General features: G+C 41.2%; 1 protein-coding gene across 1 annotated transcript in view; it reads right to left on the bottom strand.

Annotated features, from left to right (window-relative positions):
• Positions 1-610: 610 nt before the first annotated feature.
• pard6b.S (par-6 family cell polarity regulator beta S homeolog) overlaps positions 611-20,716 on the bottom strand; it is a 33,571-nt gene continuing 13,465 nt past the window's right edge. Inside the window, exon 3 of the mRNA XM_018237332.2 lies at positions 611-2,297. Coding sequence (XP_018092821.1) covers positions 1,456-2,297 — 842 coding nt within the window. The 3' untranslated portion in view covers positions 611-1,455. The remainder of the gene's footprint in view (positions 2,298-20,716) is intronic.

Genomic DNA, 20,716 nt, shown 5'->3' with positions numbered 1-20,716 from the left:
TTACTCATTGTCAGTTCACAAATAATAAAATAATGAAACAATTCTCTATATGCCCACCCCTTTTAAACTCCACCTTTAGGCAAGTCACTCCCCTTATTAGTAGGGATGCACCGAATCCAGGATTCGGTTCGGGATTTGGCCAGGATTCGGCCTTTTTCAGCAGGATTCGGATTCGGCCAAATCCTTCTGCCCGGCCGAACCGAATCCTAATTTGCATATGCAAATTAGGGTGGGGAGGGAAATTGCGTGACTTTTTGTCAGAAAACAAGGAAGTAAAAAAAATGTTTTCTCCTTCCCACCCCTTATTTGCCTATGCAAATTAGGGTTTCGGATTCGGTTCGGTATTCGGCCGAATCTTTTGTGAAGGATTCGGGTGTTCGGCCGAATCCAAAAAAGTGGATTCGGTGCATCCCTACTTATTAGGCCTGTGAATACAGAGGCTGAGAGGTATCATAGATTGTATATTAATCTTTACATCACACTATCACACTAAAACAATGGCGGCCAACATGTTCCCAACAGGTTCAGCAGTGCAGGTTACAAGAAGCATTCTTGAATTTCATGGGAATTCATGGGGATTCCTGGAAATATACCAGGTTTCAAAACTGCAAACGATTCAGAATTTTATTCAGATTTCTACAGAGGCCAAGAGCAAACATTTGAGAGTTAAAGAATGGAAAAAGCAGAATTTGAGGGCTCTGCAAAGCATCACCTGTTATCATATTTGCAACACCAACAAGTAAATCCGAAAGTATAAAAACCTTAAAAGCAGAATTAAAACGCAGGACATCGATTCAACACACGTTGCTTTGTGCGTCTTGTCTACAGGAATCACAAGAGCGCGGATTAACAACACTACATGCCAGTACAAAATGACTAGGGATGCACCAAATCCAGGATTCGGTTCGATATTTGGCCAGGATTCGGCCATTTTCAGCAGGATTCGGATTCAGCCTGGCCGAACCTGAATCCTTAAAATCATGTGACTTTTCGTCACAAAACATGGAAGTAAAAAAATTTTTAGCTACGCACTGTGCGCGCGGCACTATTTTCCCCTCCCCCTCGCTGATTTGCATTTGCAAATTAGGGTTCGGATTCGGCCGAATCTTTCACGAAGGATTCGGGGGTTCGGCCAAATCCAAAAAACTGGATTTGGTGCATCCCTAAAAATGACAGATACATGATATTTTGTTTGCATATGGAATGTAAGGTACAAAAGGACAGACGGCATTGGTCGTTATTTCTCCTTCATTTCACACACCGAAGAAAGGTTATACTTGGTGCCAAAAGAAATAAAATCTCCTGGGAAAATAAAACTATACATTACATAAAATATTTTAAAAAGATCTCTTCCCATTTACAATATTGTCACGCAGATCAATAACCAAGAAACTAGATGTGCAACCATTCGTTAACCACCTGAGACGCATCTCAAGGGCGTAGGGAATGAGTAGTTCACAGTGTAAGCATGGTACCGTCTTCTTCGAAGATTTTTTTATCGTGGTTATTTCCCAGTTGCTCCATGCTGCCCCCTGTGGTGCTGAGGTGCATTCTGTAAGTGTTCGTTGGGATGTAGCCATTTTGAGATGAATCGTGGTACATTTCCATGCGAGATAAGGATTCCAAGCTCTCGCTGCTGGGAATGGCTTTGGGAATCTGTTGGGGGTCACCGTTCTCTTCGATGATAATGTCCTCTTCGTCGCTCTCAGCATCTTCAGGAAGATAGTTCTGCACAATCTGCTGAGGGGTTACATGGCTCTGCACACTTGTGCTGCTGTCGGTAGACTGCCCAGAGCTGCCCGAATTCCGGCTGTTTCGAACAATATTGTTCCTCTGGTTGGCGGGTCTTACCGTTATAATAAGGTTGTGACTGTTCGCAATCATCATATCCGTCACTTGGTCAAGGCTCTTTCCGGAAACTTCAATCCCGTTGACTTCAAGGACCTCATCGTTGACGGCCAGCAAGCCGGTGCTCTGTGCAAGTCCACTAGGTACAAGCCGTGATATAAAAATCCCAGGCACTTTCTCCAATCCGTGTGGAGTCATTCGGACGCTGGAGCCGTCGCGTATGTAGAAGCCAAGGGGTTTCTCCATTCCGTGTTTGTAGAGCCGGACCCGACGGTGGGTTTCGGGAAGAATGTCTACGTCAATGATTGATGAAACGGGCCTGAAATCTTTTGGCATACTTATAACTATGTGTGGCTTCTTTTTGTTGAGTTCTGGATGCAACACTGTTGAAAGTACAGTCTTCTTTTTGGTTAGTGTGTCCGTGCCGAATGCACTGTAGTCGGCCTCCTCTGTAAATACAAACAAAGAAACACAATTAAGATCATTTTACTTCCCATGTGATGGCAAACAATTCATTCATTACACTCAGGTGAACCTTTACACTTGGCACTCAAGCGGTTGTACAACTATCCCTTCAAAGGGGCACTTGGTCCAAAAAAAGCTCATCAGTTCCCTTTGTTTACAGTAAACTATAGTTATAAACTTAAAGATCATTTGGGTCTAACTTAGAAATATGCTGGCAGAACAGGTAATAATGAATATCACATAGACAATATGTCAGATTAGTAGGCCCATGGGCAATGCAATCAGATTTTTCCATGTGTGGCAGGAATCTACTGCACGTCTGTATCTCAAAGGGATACGGTCATTGGAGAAAATGTTTTTCTTTTGTTTTTTAAATAGTGCTGCTGCAGCAGAATTCTGCACAGAAATCCATTTCTCAAAATAAAATAAAAATGTATATTTAATTTTGAAATCTGACATGAGGCTAGACATATCAGTTTCCCAGCTGCCCCCAGTCATGGGACTTGTGCTGATAAACTTCAGTCATCCTTTACTGCTGTACTGCAAATTGGAGAGATATCACCCCCCCCCCCCAGCAGCCTAACAACAGGACAATGGGAAGGTAACCAGATAGCAGTTCCCTAACACAAGATAACAGCTGCCTGGTAGATCTAAGAACAGCACTCAATAGTCCAGGTCCCACTGAGACACATTCAGTTACATGGAGTAGGAGAAACAACAGCCTGCCAGAAAGCAGTTCCATCCTAAAGTACTGGTTCTTTCTGAAAGCACATGACCAGGCAAAATGACCTGAGATGAACCTACACAACAATATTATAACTATAAAAAACCCTTGTTGGTTCAGGAATTAAATTTTATATTGTAGAGTGAATTATCCGCAGTGTAAACAGTGTCATTTAGAAATAAAAACTACATCATAAAAATCATGACAGAATCCCTTTAAGGTGGCCATAGACGTAACAATTACGATCTTTCCTGGAAAAGATGTTTCCAAGAAAGATCGTTTGTTTCAATACACACGTGTAGAGCTGAATGGTCAGATAGAACAATAGAATTCTACCTGTATCTGACAATTCAGCACTAACAATGGCCGATGTTCAGGTGCCCGATCATAATTTTCCGGACAGCCCGATCGACGAGCCCACCGATATCCAAGTCTGTAAATATAATTGCTGTTAAAAGTAATATCTGTCCGACGGTTTCCATTCTTTGCATTGCTGGTTCTGACTTCTGAAACCTGATTAACATACACAGACATGTCTTCTCTATCTAGAGTCAGAACAAGAGAAGAGGACAGACAGATACGGTTTTTAGTAGCGTTTACATTTACACAAAGTAAAACCACTGAATGTATATTAGAAAACAACTTAGAATTACATTTTATTTTATTATGTGGGTGGATTTGTCCTTTAGTGTTACCTTCAGTGACTTCAATCAAGCTAGCCCTTAGAAATTCAATTTGTAAATTGTCATCTGCGATATCCCAAAAAAAAAAAAAAACGTAACTTGGGAGGACGAGTGCCCCCCCATCTGTAATAGAATTCTGGGACCCAAAGTCTAATTAATGACAAATTGATTATTCTATTTAAAAATTTTATGTTATGCTGCATTTTTTTTTGTTTTAACCAAAAAAAATTGGAATGAATTGAAGGTTGACTCCAGAGCTGCTGACAGGACCCACTAGAGAGGAGAGTAAAGGAATGAAAACTATGCGTGGAATTTGCAATACCCATTATAAGGATGCAAAGAGAAGACAGAGGGATAATTAATTACTAAGAGGGTTGGAATGGGGCAGGCATACCTGCTGGGAAATGCGCTGAGAGCATTATATGAGTTTACATAATATGCTGGTGAGTGTTTGGGATGAACCTTTACCTACATGTGCCATGAAACACATTCCTATTTGTACAGCAGAGGAATCCGGGTCGTTCCAGTTACTATGAGACTACAGAGCAGGTTCTTGGGAAGATCAGTGACTCAGGCATCATAGATACTATCTTACAACATCATAGATACTAGCCTATGGGTCAGCCATACACACACTCATATTAGCATTTATTATTATTAGCATGTATTTATAGAGCATTTGCCTGTTCTACAATGTTAAATTGTAATTTTAACATAATCTTCCTAACCCGTTAATAAGGAAGGATCATATAGTGAAATATTAACCCACTTGCACACAAATGGGCACATTTCTATTGCTGCCATTCCCAGGTAACAATCAAGCCTTTTGTTCAGTGCACCGCAAAGGAAAAGCACCTTCCCGTCAACGGAAATATCTGTCCAAATCATTCCAAAATACACAGAGAGAAATGAGCTTATCTGTTCAGTTGCCAGACTCATATCAAAGATTTTATACTGCCCCTAAAACATGGCACCTCCCTATTTGTATAAATACAAAGAGAAGGAATGTCCTGGGCTCACAATAAGCTATACCCTCATACTGTACTGTCTAAGGGAAACAATATGGCACCTCCTTCCCATATGTATAAATACAAATATACAGAGAAGGAATGTTCTGGGCACACAATAAGCTATACCCTCATACTGTACTGTCTAAGGGAAACAATATGGCACCTCCTTCCCATATGTATAAATACAAATATACAGAGAAGGAATGTTCTGGGCACACAATAAGCTATACCCTCATACTGTACTGTCTAAGGGAAACAATATGGCACCTCCTTCCCATATGTATAAATACTAATATACAGAGAAGGAATGTTCTGGGCACATAATAAGCTATACCCTCATACTGTACTGTCTAAGGGAAACAATATGGCACCTCCTTCCCATATGTATAAATACAAATATACAGAGAAGGAATGTTCTGGGCACACAATAAGCTATACCCTCATACTGTACTGTCTAAGGGAAACAATATGGCACCTCCTTCCCATATGTATAAATACAAATATACAGAGAAGGAATGTTCTGGGCACACAATAAGCTATACCCTCATACTGTACTGTCTAAGGGAAACAATATGGCACCTCCTTCCCATATGTATAAATACTAATATACAGAGAAGGAATGTTCTGGGCACATAATAAGCTATACCCTCATACTGTACTGTCTAAGGGAAACAATATGGCACCTCCTTCCCATATGTATAAATACAAATATACAGAGAAGGAATGTTCTGGGCACACAATAAGCTATACCCTCATACTGTACTGTCTAAGGGAAACAATATGGCACCTCCTTCCCATATGTATAAATACAAATATACAGAGAAGGAATGTTCTGGGCACACAATAAGCTATACCCTCATACTGTACTGTCTAAGGCAGTGGTCTCCAACCTTTTTTACCTGTGAGCCACATTCAAATGTAAAAAGAGTTGGGGAGCAACACAAACATGAAAAAGTCCCTTGGGGTGCCAAATAAGGGCTGTGATTGGCTATTTGGTAGCCCCTATGTTGACAGGCAGCCAACAGGGGGCTCTACTTGGCACTATACTTAGTTTTTATGCAATTAAAACTTGCTTTCAAGCTTGAAATTCAAAAATAAGCTCCTGCTTTGAGGACCCCGAGAGCAATATCCAAGGGGTTGGAGAGCAACATGTTGCTCGCGAGCTACTGGTTGGGGACCACTGGTCTAAGGGAATCAATATGGCACCTCCCATTCCATATGTATAAATACAAATATAGGAAGGAATGTTCTGGGCACTTAATTTAATGTACACTTTAAAATTTATATTTTTATGCTGTAAACAATAACAATCTAAGGCTAGTAACAGTTAGTCTTCGTGTATTATGGGTTCTGAATTATTTTATTTTTGTTCTGCAGCTTTCAGACGAATTAACTGCTCTCTGGTTGCTAGGGCTTAATTACCCAAGCAACGAGGCAGCAGTTGGAAAGTTAGGGTGGTGACCACACAAAGAGTTAACGGTAAATTGGAAATGTGTTGTATCACTAGCCCCCTCTCCCTGCAGGTACTAGCCAGTGCTTGGCACCAGACATTCCACAGAATGTTTTAAATCCACTAAATTGGCTGGCGCTGTGACAGCTGCAGTCTTGCTAATAAATCTACTAACCAGTACTATAAGCCTGATCTCCAGACGAGCACATGGGCACCAGGCTTAGAACCTTCAGCTCCCAGAGCCCCACTTCTCAGCACTAACCTGGTTACGTTTGGGATCAAAAAGAACCTGAATCAGCAAACAAAGGTGCAGAGCAAAGGGATAAGGAGGCTGTGCCAGCAATAAACTAATTTCCTGAGCTTTTCTGCCTGCTGTGTATTCCCCACTGGTGAGATTACTGGCTGCCAGCCTGCTCAGCTGTGTGTTCTTTAATAGCAATACATACATACTTTATTTTCCTTAATACTTGTACATGAAATCACAAAGAAGTGAATATATAATTATTGCCCTCTCCCTTTGTTTCCTCCTTGCTGTGCTAAAAACGTTTGCTCATAGTCTGTACAGAGATATACCATAATAAAACTATGGCAGCATAGGTATTCCCTGTACTAAGCACAATTCAGCAGGAACAACCCCTAAGTTTGCTCATAGTCTGTACAGAGAGATCCCATAAAACTATGGCAGCATAGGTATTCCCCTGTACTAAGCACAATTCAGCAGGAACAGCCCCCTAAGTTTGCTCATAGTCTGTACAGAGAGATCCCATAAAACTATGGCAGCATAGGTATTCCCCTGTACTAAGCACAATTCAGCAGGAACAGCCCCCTAAGTTTGCTCATAGTCTGTACAGAGAGATCCCATAAAACTCTGGAAGCATAGGTATTCCTCAGTACTCAGGCCCGGACTGGCAATCTGTGGGTTCTGGCAAATGCCAAAGGGGCTGCTATAAGGTGCCATAGAAAGTCAATATTTAGTGGGCTGGTGGGAGCTGTTTGGGCCTCTGCGTGGGCTGATTGGGCCTCTGTGTACCTAGGGCCTAGGATCTCAGTCCGGACCTGCCTGTACTAAGCACAATTCAGCAGAACAACACCTAAGTTTGCTCATAGTCTGTACAGAGAGATCCCATAAAACTATGGCAGCATAGGTATTCCCCTGTACTATGCACAATTCAGCAGGAACAGCCCGCTACGTTTGCTCATAGCCTGTACAGAGAGATCCCATAAAACTATAGTAGCATAGGTATTCCCCTGTACTAAGCATAATTCAGCAGGAACAGCCCCCTAAGTTTGCTCATAGCCTGTACAGAGAGACCCCATAAAACTATGGCAGCATAGGTATTCCCCTGTACTAAGCACAATTCAGCAGGAAAGCCCCTAAGTTTGCTTATAGTCTGTACAGAGAGATACCATAAAAACTATAGCAGCATAGGTATTCCCCTGTACTAAGCACAATTCAGCAGGAAAGCCCCTAAGTTTGCTAATAGTCTGTACAGAGAGATACCATAAAAACTATAGCAGCATAGGTATTCCCCTGTACTAAGCACAATTCAGCAGGAACAGCCTCTAAGTTTGCGCATAGTCTGTACAGCAAGATCCCATAAAACTATGGCAGTATAGATATTCCCCTGTATTAAGCACAATTCAGCAGGAACAGCCCCCTAAGCATAAGCATGCTCAGACTGTACAGAGAGATACTGCAACACTATGGCAGCATCAGTTTTCCTCTATATTAACAACAATTCCGAAGAACCTTATTAAGACACACAGAGGAGTTTTACATTTTTAAGTTGTGTTCGACTGTGAAAACATATTTTCCACTAAGAACCCAAAGCCCCAGCCAAGTGAATAAAAGTGTAGGTGCCTACACACACCAGACTATGATGCAGTTCTATTAGTAGTAGACACAATAAGAGGTGCTTAGGCTGGATACTTGAACAGTGATCCCTTAAGGCAGTGATCCCCAACCAGTAGCTCGTGAGCAACATGTTGCTCTCCAACCCCTTGGATGTTGCTCTCAGGGTCCTCAAAGCACATGATTATTTTTGAATTCCAAGCTTGAAAGCAAGTTTTAATTGCATAAAAACTAAGTATAGTGCCAAGTAGAGCCTCTTGTACGCTGCCACTCCACATAGGGGCTACCAAATAGCCCATCACATCCATTATTTGGCACCCCAAGGGACTTTTGCATGCTTGTGTTGCTCCCCAACTCTTTTTATATTTGAATGAGGCTCACGGTTTAAAAAGGTTGGGGACCCCTGCCTTAAGGGATAGATTAATGACATACACCTTGTAGCGACTCAGCTTGCCATGGATCACTTCCCATTAGCTTGATTGGGAAGTGTAGTGGGAGGCTGTGCATGGGAGATGGTTAGCTGAAACCACACACCACAACGGCTTCAGAAAATAATGGTGTGGAACTACACATCCCTCACTGTGACAATGGGATGTGATGCACTGCAGTTAGGGGTTCTCATTGCTATGACACATTCTGCAGGAAGAGCAGGTTGAAAAATACCCCATATGTACCAAGAACCTTACCATTGCCTTGCATTCTAGACCCAAATTATAAACCAGGGACACAAACACTTCCTGGTGTAGTTTCAGCCATAGTAACAGATCGGTAACTGTAAATAAGGATATTAGCAGTCACTGAGGGGTTATCTGACCATATAAAGGCACAAGGCTGCAGGCTGAGTTATACAGGGAACTCTGAGTATCACTCATGTATTATAAGGGATAATGTACCCCCTACTGTAAATGATAAGGATATTAGAAGTCACTGAGGGGTTGTTCTGTGACCATATAAAGGCACAAGGCTGCAGGCTGAGTTATACAGGGAACTTTGAGTATCACTCATGATTATAAGGGATAATGTATCCCCTACTGTAAATGATAAGGATATTAGAAGTCGCTCAGGGGTTATCTGACCATATAAAGGCACAAGGCTGCAGGCTGAGTTATACAGGGAACTCTGAGTATCACTCGTGTATTATAAGGGATAATGTACCCCCTACTGTAAATGATAAGGATATTAGAAGTCACTGAGGGGTTGTTCTGTGACCATATAAAGGCACAAGGCTGCAGGCTGAGTTATACAGGGAACTCTGAGTATCACTCATGTATTATAAGGGATAATGTAACCCCTACTGTAAATGATAAGGATATTAGAAGTCACTGAGGGGTTGTTCTGTGACCATATAAAGGCACAAGGCTGCAGGCTGAGTTATACAGGGAACTCTGAGTATCACTCATGTATTATAAGGGATAATGGACCTCTTATCCAGAATGCTTAGGACCTGGGGTTTTCCAGATAATTGATCTTGCCATAATTTGGATCTTATCTTAAGGCTGCTAGAAAATTCTTTAAACCTAAAAATCCAATAGGTTCCAATAAGGATTAATTATATCTTAATTTGATATAATTAATCCATACATACATATATATATATATATATATATATATATATATATATATATATATATATATATATATATATATATATATATATTTCTTCTGTAAGCAGCCGCACTCGGATCCGGATTTTGTAGTCGTGGGTGCTGGTTCAAATATTATGTAAAGATTTCACATAGAGCCGCACACCAATTTCTTCTTCATAAATCAAGTGATATTTATTTGCATAGATTTGTTTTCCAACGTTTCGGCCCACTTTATAGCCTTGATAAAGGCCCTAAAGTGGGCCGAAACGTTGGAAAACAAATCTATGCAAATAAATATCACTTGATTTATGAAGAAGAAATTGGTGTGCGGCTCTATGTGAAATCTATATATATATATATATATATATATATATATATATATATATATATATATATATATATATATATATATATATATATATATATATATATATAATAATGTACAGAAAAAAAAAATTTAAAAAAATCCAAACAACATGTATTATTTGGAGATTGAGATGGCCTTCCCTTAATTTACAGCTTCATGGATAACGGGTTTGCCATATAAAAAATTTTTTTTGGCCATGCCCATATTGTGGCCACACCCCCTAATTACCATGTTAGTTTTACAAAATTTGGCAGGTTATTAAATTTTGAACACATTTCTGTGGTTTTTATTAGGGATGCACCGAATCCAGGGATCGGTTTGGATTCGGCCTTTATCAGCAGGATTCGGTCGAATCGTTCTGACCAAATCCAAATTTACATATGCAAATTAGGCGGGGAGGGAAATCGCGCAACCTTTTGTCTCAAAACAAGGAAGTATAATGTTTTCCCCTTCCCACCCCTAATTTGCATATGCAAATTCGGATTTGGTTCTGTATTTGGCCGAATCTTTCACTAAGGATTCGGTCAAATCCAAAATAGTGGATTCAGTGCATCCCTAGTTTTTATGTGTTATTACAGTTTTGCTAATGAAAGTGAATTGCCTTTTAAGCTGCAAGTCACAGTTTCCCCAAGAGACCTGCTTATCTTAAATTATTACAATTGTTTCTTTGCTTATATTTAAATTGTAACAAAAGTATCTTAGTACACCTGCCACGTATTCTGGGCTCTCTGCCACAAGCCAATTAAGTTTTAGAAACTTTGTATCTTTTTTCTGCTGTTCAGTGCAGATCATCAAACAGAAAGTTGGGACATTTCAGTAACAATCCGGGACTGCGGGTTGAGCTGTCAAAATTTTGACTGTCCACCGAAAAGCGGGATAGTTGGGAGGCTAATGAATCCCATGCCTGTATTATACTTTAGATACTGTAGATCCCGGCAAGGGAGGGTTTCAGCAGTACTGTAACTGCTGTTGAAGTCCAATCTAGCTGCTGCCACTGCATAGCTCTGATGAGTGAACGATGTTCTGCAGCGCTGGAAGACTATTTGCCAGCTAGAAGCACATGGTTACTTTCCCAAGCGAGTATAGTTTGGAACCAGATTGAAAAGTAAACAGACGTATGCTGCATTCAATGTCACCAAAAAAAAGTGCCGGCCTTTGTATGTAGGGGAGGGGGGTCCCTTTTCTTGGAAAACATTGTACAGAACAGAAAGAACATTTCTTTAGAAGGGAACGATCAATTATTTTTTTTATTATGTTGCCAACTGGCCAATTTTAGGCGTTACTTAATATGATATTAAACATTCTGAACGCTTCTGAAAATATCTCGCTGTTGCCCCTCCCCAGCTGCAGCACTGCTCTAATCTGCCTCGCTGCATCTGGCACTGAATGGGAGTTTGTACTGGTTTGCCTTATTCACTGTACTAAAACGTGAAACCTCACCAATCACAAATGAAGGCAACAATCACCTCTCATAAAACAAGATCGATTTCGGGTAAAGGTCCCTTTAAACACATTCTTTTTCAGGAAGGCTTAAAGGGCAGGTCTGACCTCCAGGCTATTGCCAGCTCTTTCCATCTGATCTCAGCGCTTGTTTTCCTTCAACAGCACATAAACTTATCAGTCACATGATCCCAAAACACAATGTGCATCCGTCCACCTGCTCTGCAATAACCTTCCCATTCAGGACAATCACACATACACAATAAATGAGGAATCTGAACTAGGCTTTCTGTTTCACATTGGATTCTGCTCCTCCGCCTGGGATAGATTTCCTATGGAAACACCTTTGGCAAAAATAAATGGGTAATCGAGTTGCAGGCGGGATTCCTTGCAGAGGAGAACAAGAGTAACATGTTTACAGGTTTTTATTCAAGTTAGCATAGAGATATACACTACGGTAGAAATAATGTGATTTATACACTAAATGGCAGTTTGTAAGGGGTTTCCTTAATCGAGAAGGATATGGGGATTTTTGTGGATAACACGTTGTCTAATTCCAGACAGTGTCATTCTGTGGCTACTAAAGCAAATAAAGTTGTCATATAAAAAAGGGGATTAACTCAAGGGATGAAAACATAATTATGCCTCTTTATAGGTCCCTCCCTGGTGAGGCCTCATCTGGAATATGCAGTGCAGTTTTGGGTAAATAAAGACTTTCCATTATTTATTTTTGAATGTTTTTCCAAAATCTAAGTTTAAAATTGAATTTATAATAATAATTTTGCAACATTTAACCGATACATTTCTCAGCAGCATCTTTGGAGTATTAGCAACTATTGTAACAATTCTAACAGCTGTCTGTAATGAAACTCAAGAGATTCTGCTCAGCAGGGACAAAGATAAGAAATGTATCAACTAAATGTATCAATTAAGAACAGCTTACAGGGTCGACGACCCCCTCCCTCCCAGAGCTGCTTTAGAAGGTGAAAAAAAAGACACTTTACACTTCAATATTAGAAAAACAGTGACACATAGAAAATAGAAAGGTAATTGGAAAACGTCGTTATTTCTGGTTATCGGGAAAACAACTAGTTGTTTGAAGGTGAACCACCCCTTTAAGGGCAGGGGCACACAGGCAGAGTTAGTCGCCTGGCAACTAATCACCTCTTCTTCGGGGCGACAATCTCCCCAAACTGCCTTCCACCTGCTAAACTGAAAAAATTGCCTGCGCCAATGCACTCGCGGCGCTTCGATTTCCGAAGATTCCTCGTGAGGCAACTTCAGAAATCGAAGCGCCCCGGATGCCATTGTGCTGGCTTTTTCTCATTATAGTAGGCGGAAGGCAGTTCGGGGAGATCGTCGCCCCTCAGAAGAGGCGATTAGTCACCAAGAGACTAAATCTCCCGAATCTGCCCGTGTGCCCCTGCGCTAAGAAGCATATAAATGAGCTGGAGAGAGTGCAGAGACTAAGTGCAACTAAACTGGTTAGAGGGAGGGAAGAAGGAAAGACTTGTAAAGGTTAGGGTTGTTTTCTCTTAAAAAAAAAAAAAAATCATGTCCCAACTTGCGAGGGGACATGATTACTCTTTACAAGTAAAGGGCATTATAGACAGAGAGCAGGGAATAATTTTTCCCCATAAAAACGCACAAGAGGTCCCCCTTTAGACTAGAGGTATAGAACATTCAACTGAACCAGTGTAGGGGGTCAACAGTGTGCTGATGTTGTGATGGTTGATTCTATCAAAGGGGTTGTTCTCTATTGAGTTAACGTTTAGTATGATTTAGAGAGTGATATTCTGAGACAATTTGCAGTTGGTTTTCATTGATCAAACATAATACCATAGGCTTCTGTTATAATAAAATCTACAATTAGTATAGATATTAGTATGTATAGTTTATGTGTGTATAGAAGTTTTGGAAACAGCACCACCATACTTTTCTTATTTCTTAAAATAAAAACCCATTTAAAAGGTGGAAGGAGTCAGAAAAGGAAAGTCAATAATTCAAAAGCTATAAAAAAAGAATACCAATTGAAAGGTTGCTTAGAATTGGCCGCTGTATAACATACTAAAAGTTAAATTAAGCACAACCTAGAGTCAGCACTGGCCCAAGCTTTGGAAAGGGAGTCAGGCTGAAAGAAAATAACATAGTAAGAGAAATCAGCTCAAAGAAATAGTATCACCAAAAAATGAAAGTGTTTTAAAGTAATGAAAATATAATGTAGTGTTTCCCTGCACTGGTAAAACTGGTGTGTTTGCTTCAGAAACTCTACTATGGTTCATATAAACAAGCTGCTGTGTAGCCATGGTGGAAATTAAAAAAAAAAGTCTATATGGCACAGGTTAAATAGTGGATAACAGATAACACCATTATGTTCTACAGAGCTTATCTGCTATCTGCTGTGTAACCTGAGCCTTTCTCCTCTGGCTATGGCTATCCCCATTGCTACACAGCAGCTTATTTATATAAAATATAGTAGTACTTATCTGTTATCTACTGTATAACCTGTGCTTGAATGGCTGCCCCATGGCTACACAGCAGCTTGTTTATATGAACTATAGTAGTACTTATCTGTTATCTACTGTGTATCCTTTGCTTGAATGGCTGCCCCCATTGCTACACAGCAGCTTATTTATATAAAATATAGTAGTACTTATCCGTTATCTACTATATAACCTGTGCTTGAATGGCTGCCCCATGGCTACACAGCAGCTTGTTTATATGAACTATAGTAGTACTTATCTGTTATCTACTGTGTATCCTGTGCTTGAATGGCTGCCCCCATGGCGACACAGCAGCTTGTTTATATAAACTATAGTAGTACTTATCTGTTATCTACTGTGTATCCTGTGCTTGGATGGCTGCCCCCATGGCTACACAGCAGCTTGTTTATATAAACTATAGTAGTACTTATCTGTTATCTACTGTGTATCCTGTGCTTGAATGGTTGCCCCCATGGCTACACAGCAGCTTGTTTATATAAACTATAGTAGTACTTATCTGTTATCTACTGTGTATCCTGTGCTTGAATGGCTGCCCCCATGGCTACACAGCAGCTTGTTTATATAAACTATAGTAGTACTTATCTGTTATCTACTGTGTATCCTGTGCTTGAATGGCTGCCCCCATGGTTACACAGCAGCTTAAACAATAGTAGTGTTAGTGCAGGGCAACACTGCATTATATTTTTATTACTTTAAAACAATTTCATTTTTTGATGTTACTGATCCTTTAAGCCAGTAGCGTGCAGGTAACAGAGTGATAGTCCCTGAAACCGTCGCATGGTTGGTGGGAACAAGGGGCTGTACCTTTAGCTCATCTTGTTTCTACTGGAAATACTTGGCCTTTCAGACCCGCACAGGAATATGCTGAAATATTTATTCTCCTCTCCCTGGAGAAAAACACTTCATTTGTAGCCAAGTGCTCAGACACAATGTTCTCCCAGTTTATTTTGTGATCTTTAGAAACTCTTGCAATAAAACCCACAACTATATTATTTCAATAACGCACAAGGCTGAAAAACACTGGCACAATATTAAGTACAGGTATGGAACCTGTTATCCAGAATGCTCGGGACCTGGGGTTTTCCAGGGTTTTCTTTTTGTAATTTGGATCTTCATACCTTAAACCTATTAGAAAACTATGTAAACATGAAATAAACCCAATAGGCTGGTTTTGCTTCCAATAAGGATTAATTATATCTTAGTTGGGTTCAAGTACAAACTACTGTTTTATTATTATACAGAAAACGGCTTTTTTAAAAACTGGAGTATTTGGATAAAATGGAGACTATTTTAGACCGCCTTTCCGTAATTCAGAGCTTTTGGATAAAGGGTTTCCACATAACGGATCCCATACCTGTACAATATTAACAGGTTTTATAAACGCGCCACTGTTTTCCACGCCCACGTCACTGTTTTCCCTAATAATGGATTAAAAGTGTTATAAGCACATGGTGAATGTGCTATTTGGGCAGGGCAGTGGGGGCCTCGTTACTCCCTGCGAGGGATTTCAGGGAACTGACGAGGCAGCAGATAAGAAAAGGAGATGTAGATTACAAAAGAGCTGCATGTGTTCACAATGAAGGCATTGAGGCGTTTCAGTTTAATTATACAGACTGGGCTGGAATATAAATGAGAGACCCGCTCGCTTGGCCTCCATGATCAGCCTCCCAAGTCTACAAAACAAAAGCCTACTTAGCAGATAATTAAATAATGAGAAGGAGATTTCCCTTTCTTCTTGATCAGCCGTCACCTATGACCTGTGTTTTAGTGTTGGACTGGGGCTCCTAGAGCCCTCCAGAGAACCCACCAGAGAGCCAGACATCCCAAATCTCCACTAACAACATTCACTTATAATCCATGTTATATTAGACCTATGTTAGAAAACAGAAAGGGCTTATGGGAGTTGTTCTTAGCCAGGGTCCACTATAGCTTGTCCCCATGTGGAGGGTTTTTTTCTGAAGGACTGTTCCAATCTTTTTTTCCCACTGAAATCCCCCAACCAATATATAATGCTCTGTGAAACCATTATTATACTCAGAGTTCACTGTATAACTCAGCCTGCAGCCTTGTGCCTTTATATGGTCACAGAACAACCCCTCAGTGACTTCTAATATCCTTATCATTTACAGTAGGGGGTACATTATCCCTTATAATACATGAGTGATACTCAGAGTTCCCTGTATAACTCAGCCTGCAGCCTTGTGCCTTTATATGGTCACAGAACAACCCCTCAGTGACTTCTAATATCCTTATCATTTACAGTAGGGGGTACATTATCCCTTATAATACATGAGTGATACTCAGAGTTCCCTGTATAACTCAGCCTGCAGCCTTGTGCCTTTATATGGTCACAGAACAACCCCTCAGTGACTTCTAATATCCTTATCATTTAAAGTAGAGGGTAGATAACTCCCTAAATATACCCAATGTATATAGGTAACTTTTTAAAGACTTTTCGGGAGATACTTTTTCTTAGGTCAAATGAGTTCCTTACATAAACGCGGTTAAAGTTTAACCCTTCACATGCTCACAAAAAGTAGCAACGAGCTGGTGTAGTGGATACAGAGAACACTTTTTGGGTTACATTATGAAAAAACGTACATTGCTAGCAACAAATGGCATTGACCACGACATGCATGAGAAGGGTTAAAATAATGACTGTATGGTTTTATAATTCTGTTTAATTACATAAGCTTTAACCTTACAGTGCTATTTTCTGTTATATTAAAAACACTGGCTCCCAAACTATAAGGCTATCCTTCATAGGAGGCCCCGGCTGAGGGCTGGTTAATCTGTCACGGAGGGAGAATGTCTATTTGCTCCCCTGTAGCCCATATTAAAGGTTAAATGGGGTAACTGGTTATTCGCTGGCCTAGAATGCACTTTTTATGCTGGGGACTGAATAAATCTTGCTGTTTTCTAACACAGATCAGTATAAAGTCCATTTTACTTGACTGATCACTGTAAAAACCTGTCCTCAGTCTAACAAGCTGCAAAGATTCCACAGAGATTTGGGGATCGTGCCATCACCAAAAATTAATTGCTACCGGTATGGGACCGGTTATCCAGAATGCTCGGGACCTGAGGTTTTCCGGATAAAGAATCTTTCTGTAATTTGGATGGTCATACCTTAAGTCTACTAGAAAATCATATAAACATTAAATAAACCCAATAGGTTTTGCTTCCAATAAGGATTAATTATATCTTAGTTGGGATCAAGTACAAGCTACTACTTTATTTATTTCAGAGAAAAAGGAAATCATTTTTAAAAATTAATACATTTTATTAAAATGTAATCTATGGGAGACAGCCTTTCGGTAATTCGGAGCTTTTGGATAACAGTTTTCCCGGATAACGTATCCCATACCTGTACAATATGAACAGGTTCTATAAACACGCCACTTTGTTTTCCACGGCCAAGTCACTGCTTTCCGGATTACGGATCCCATACCTGTACTGGCAAGCGTGGCCCTTCACAATCATGTTTAGATTTTTAGGAGAAGTGCATAACCTATGCTAAAAGGAGCTGCGTAAAAGAAGGGGAAAGAACTAGGCAGTATCTCTTAAACACAGTGTAGAAAGCAATGAATGTGGTTTCAGTGAATGTGGTTAGGTATGAAGAGTGAGTGGGAGATTTGCTTCGGCCCACGGAGCACTGAAAAGCTACAAAACTGATTATAGTTCTTTATACGGTTTCACAACACTTAGCAAAACAATCATCTTTCTTTTACACTTTGCAAAACCCCCACACGCTGACAGTGCTGTAAAAATAATCAGAGAATCAATTCATCATCCTATAGTTCTGCCTTCCAACTGTCTGTTTCTGGCTATATAAGGCCAGAGGCACGCAAAGATTCGGGGAGATTTAGTCGCCTGTCGACAAATCGGCTCTTCTTTGGGCGACTAATCTCCCTGAAAAGCCTTCCCGCCGGCTAGAATCAAAGTCACCGGCGGAAAGGCACTCGGAGCGCTTTGTTTTCGGAAGTCACCCAAAGTTTCCTCATGAGGCAATTTCAGAAAACAAAGCGCTCCGAATGCCATCCCGCTGGCAATTTAGATTCTAGCAGGCGGGAAGGAAGTTTGAGGGGGTTAGTCGCCCAAAGAAGAGGCGATTTGTTGCCAGGCGACTAAATCTCCCTGAATCTTCGCGTGTGTCTCTGGCCTAAGGGACTTGAACGGGGAGTCAGCCTGTGTGTCTGGACAGAAATGGGGCTTTCAGCCCCAAGCCTGGGTAGAGGCTGTAGATACAAACAGGTGAACCATTTTCGATTCATTGGGTTAAATGACATGGATAGATGAGACTTGAGGACTGACTGACGCACACTGCCTGTGTAATATGTGGGGGATGCACAGAGAGAGAGAGCGGTGAAATGGGGGAGCAGGTTAGTATTCCTTTGTATAGCAGTTCAGTAAATCTGGTTAAATGCTGTGTTTGTTACTTAGTAACAAGCTATAAAGACTCTGGGTCCGAGGTGCAAGTACCAGAGGCGCACAGTGTACTACAGGTTCTCCAGCCTAAAGGTGGCCATGCACATAGAGATCTGCTCATTTGGCCAGGATCTCTCCCCGATATGCCCACCTTAAAGGAGAAGGAAAGATTAAAACTAAAAGTAAGCTTTATCAGAAAGGTCTAAATAAATACACCAGTAAACCCTCAAAGTAATGTTGCTCTGAGTCCTCTGTCAAAAGAAACACTGAATTTCTTTCCTTCTATTGTGTACTCATGGGCTTCTGTATCAGACTTCCTGTTTTCAGCTTAAACCTCCAGGGCTTGGGCATGCTCAGTTTGCTCCTCTCCCTCCCCCTCCCTCTTCTGCTGTAACCTGAGCCCAGAGCTATGAGTGAGCAGGGAGAGACTCAGGCAGGAAGTGATGTCACACCAAGCTAATATGGCAGCTGTTATCCTAAACAAACAGAGAGAAAGTGAAAGGAAGCCCGTCGCCATGTATGGCCACCTTAAAAGATCGGTCTCCAGTGCAGAATCATATACCAGAACATACAGGGCTCATTTATAAAAAATAGAGTGGAAGACTGCTCTGCATGGGGCCCATTCAAGAACTACTAGTCCCTGTGTTACTTTAGGTTGCCAGGCTCAGCGCCTTGTACCAAATTAATGTATTGGGTGCAAGAGAGCCCCATATTTACCCACTGCTTATACAGGGCTCCCAGTGCTCTTTAGCTTGCACGTATGACATGCAGATGGGGCCATTCCAGAGGATGCATTTTTGTCCCCTAGGTATAGGAAGAGTTACATACAAAGCAAGGCACAACCTGTCGCAATGTGCAATTTGCAAAAGGAAAAAAAAAAAGAATTTTTGTATTGTATGGGACAATGTGCAGAACATAAGCACAAATAACCCATACACACCTATCCCAGATACACTGCAAAGCAGGACAACCTCGCTCCATGGCCATATCAGCAGTTATTTTGACATTTAGCAAACATCTCTTTCTAGGAAACTTAACCAACAAGCTTATCAAGGTAGAAATCACTAATGTTAAAGTCCACACACAGTCCAGCCTGATGGTCCCACACCCAAGAATAATTATTCTCCATCTATGGCAGAGACACACGCTCAGATTCGGGGAGATTTAGTCGCCTGAAGATAAATCGCCTCTTTTTCGGGGCAACTATTCTCCCCGAACTGCCTCCCGCCAGCTAGAATCGAAATCGCCGACGGGATGGCACTCGGACCACTTCATTTTCCGAAGTCGCCCGAAGTTTCCTCGTGAGGCAACTTCGGGAAACAAAGTGCACGATTGCATTCTGTCAGCTATTTAGATTCTAGCCGGCGGGAGGCAGTTTGGGGGGAGATTAGTCGCCTTCAAGAAGAGGAGATTTGTCGCTGGGCGACTAATCTCCTTGAATCTGAGTGTGTGTCTCTGCCCTTAATGCCAGGGAAATAAGTCACTCATCTGCAGGAATCAATGCAAGATTTCAAAACCAAAAGGAGTAATAAGCCTATACATATTAGCTACAGTTTACATAATGATACCTGGGTGAAAATCATCATGATAAAGTGGCTGCTCCGATCAGGTTTCCCAAAGTCACAATTATATTTCAATAATTAGCTCAGGGGTCAAACATTCGGCTCAATCCCAATTTGACCAAGTATGTTGGTGGCCAAACAGGGAAACATCAACTCACCAAATGAGCGAATCTTATGGTGTATGCACACTTTTAGAGAATGGATAGAAGCAAAGGCTTTGAAGATGTTTAGGGTCAGGGCACACAGGCAGATTCGTGAGATTAGTCACCCAGCTAAAAATCTCCTCTTCTTCGGGGCGACTAATCCCCCCCGAACTGCCTCCCCTGCCTTCCCGCCGGCTGAAATGTAAATCGCCGGCAGGATGGCACTGGGAGCAATTCGTTTTTCCTCGTGAGGCAACTTTGGAAAATGAATCACTCCGAGTGCCGTCCCGCCGGCGATTTACATTTCAGTTGGCGGGAAGGCAGGGGAGGCAGTTCGGGGGGGATTAGTCATCCCGAAGAAGAGGAGATTTTTAGCTGGGTGACTAATCTCACGAATCTGCCTGTGTGCCCTGACCCTAAACATCTTCAAAGCCTTTGCTTCTATCCATTCTCTAAAAGTGTGCATACACCATAAGATTCGCTCATTTGGTGAGTTGATGTTTCCCTGTTTGGCCACCAACATACTTGGTCAAATTGGGATTGAGCCGAATGCTTGACCCCTGAGCTAATTATTGAAATATAATTGTGACTTTGGGAAACCTGATCGGAGCAGCCACTTTATCATGATGATTTTCACCCAGGTATCATTATGTA

This window comes from Xenopus laevis, chromosome 9_10S (assembly GCF_017654675.1).
Source record: "Xenopus laevis strain J_2021 chromosome 9_10S, Xenopus_laevis_v10.1, whole genome shotgun sequence".
NCBI classification, from domain to species: domain Eukaryota; kingdom Metazoa; phylum Chordata; class Amphibia; order Anura; family Pipidae; genus Xenopus; species Xenopus laevis.
This window is presented reverse-complemented; position numbering and strand designations above follow the sequence as displayed.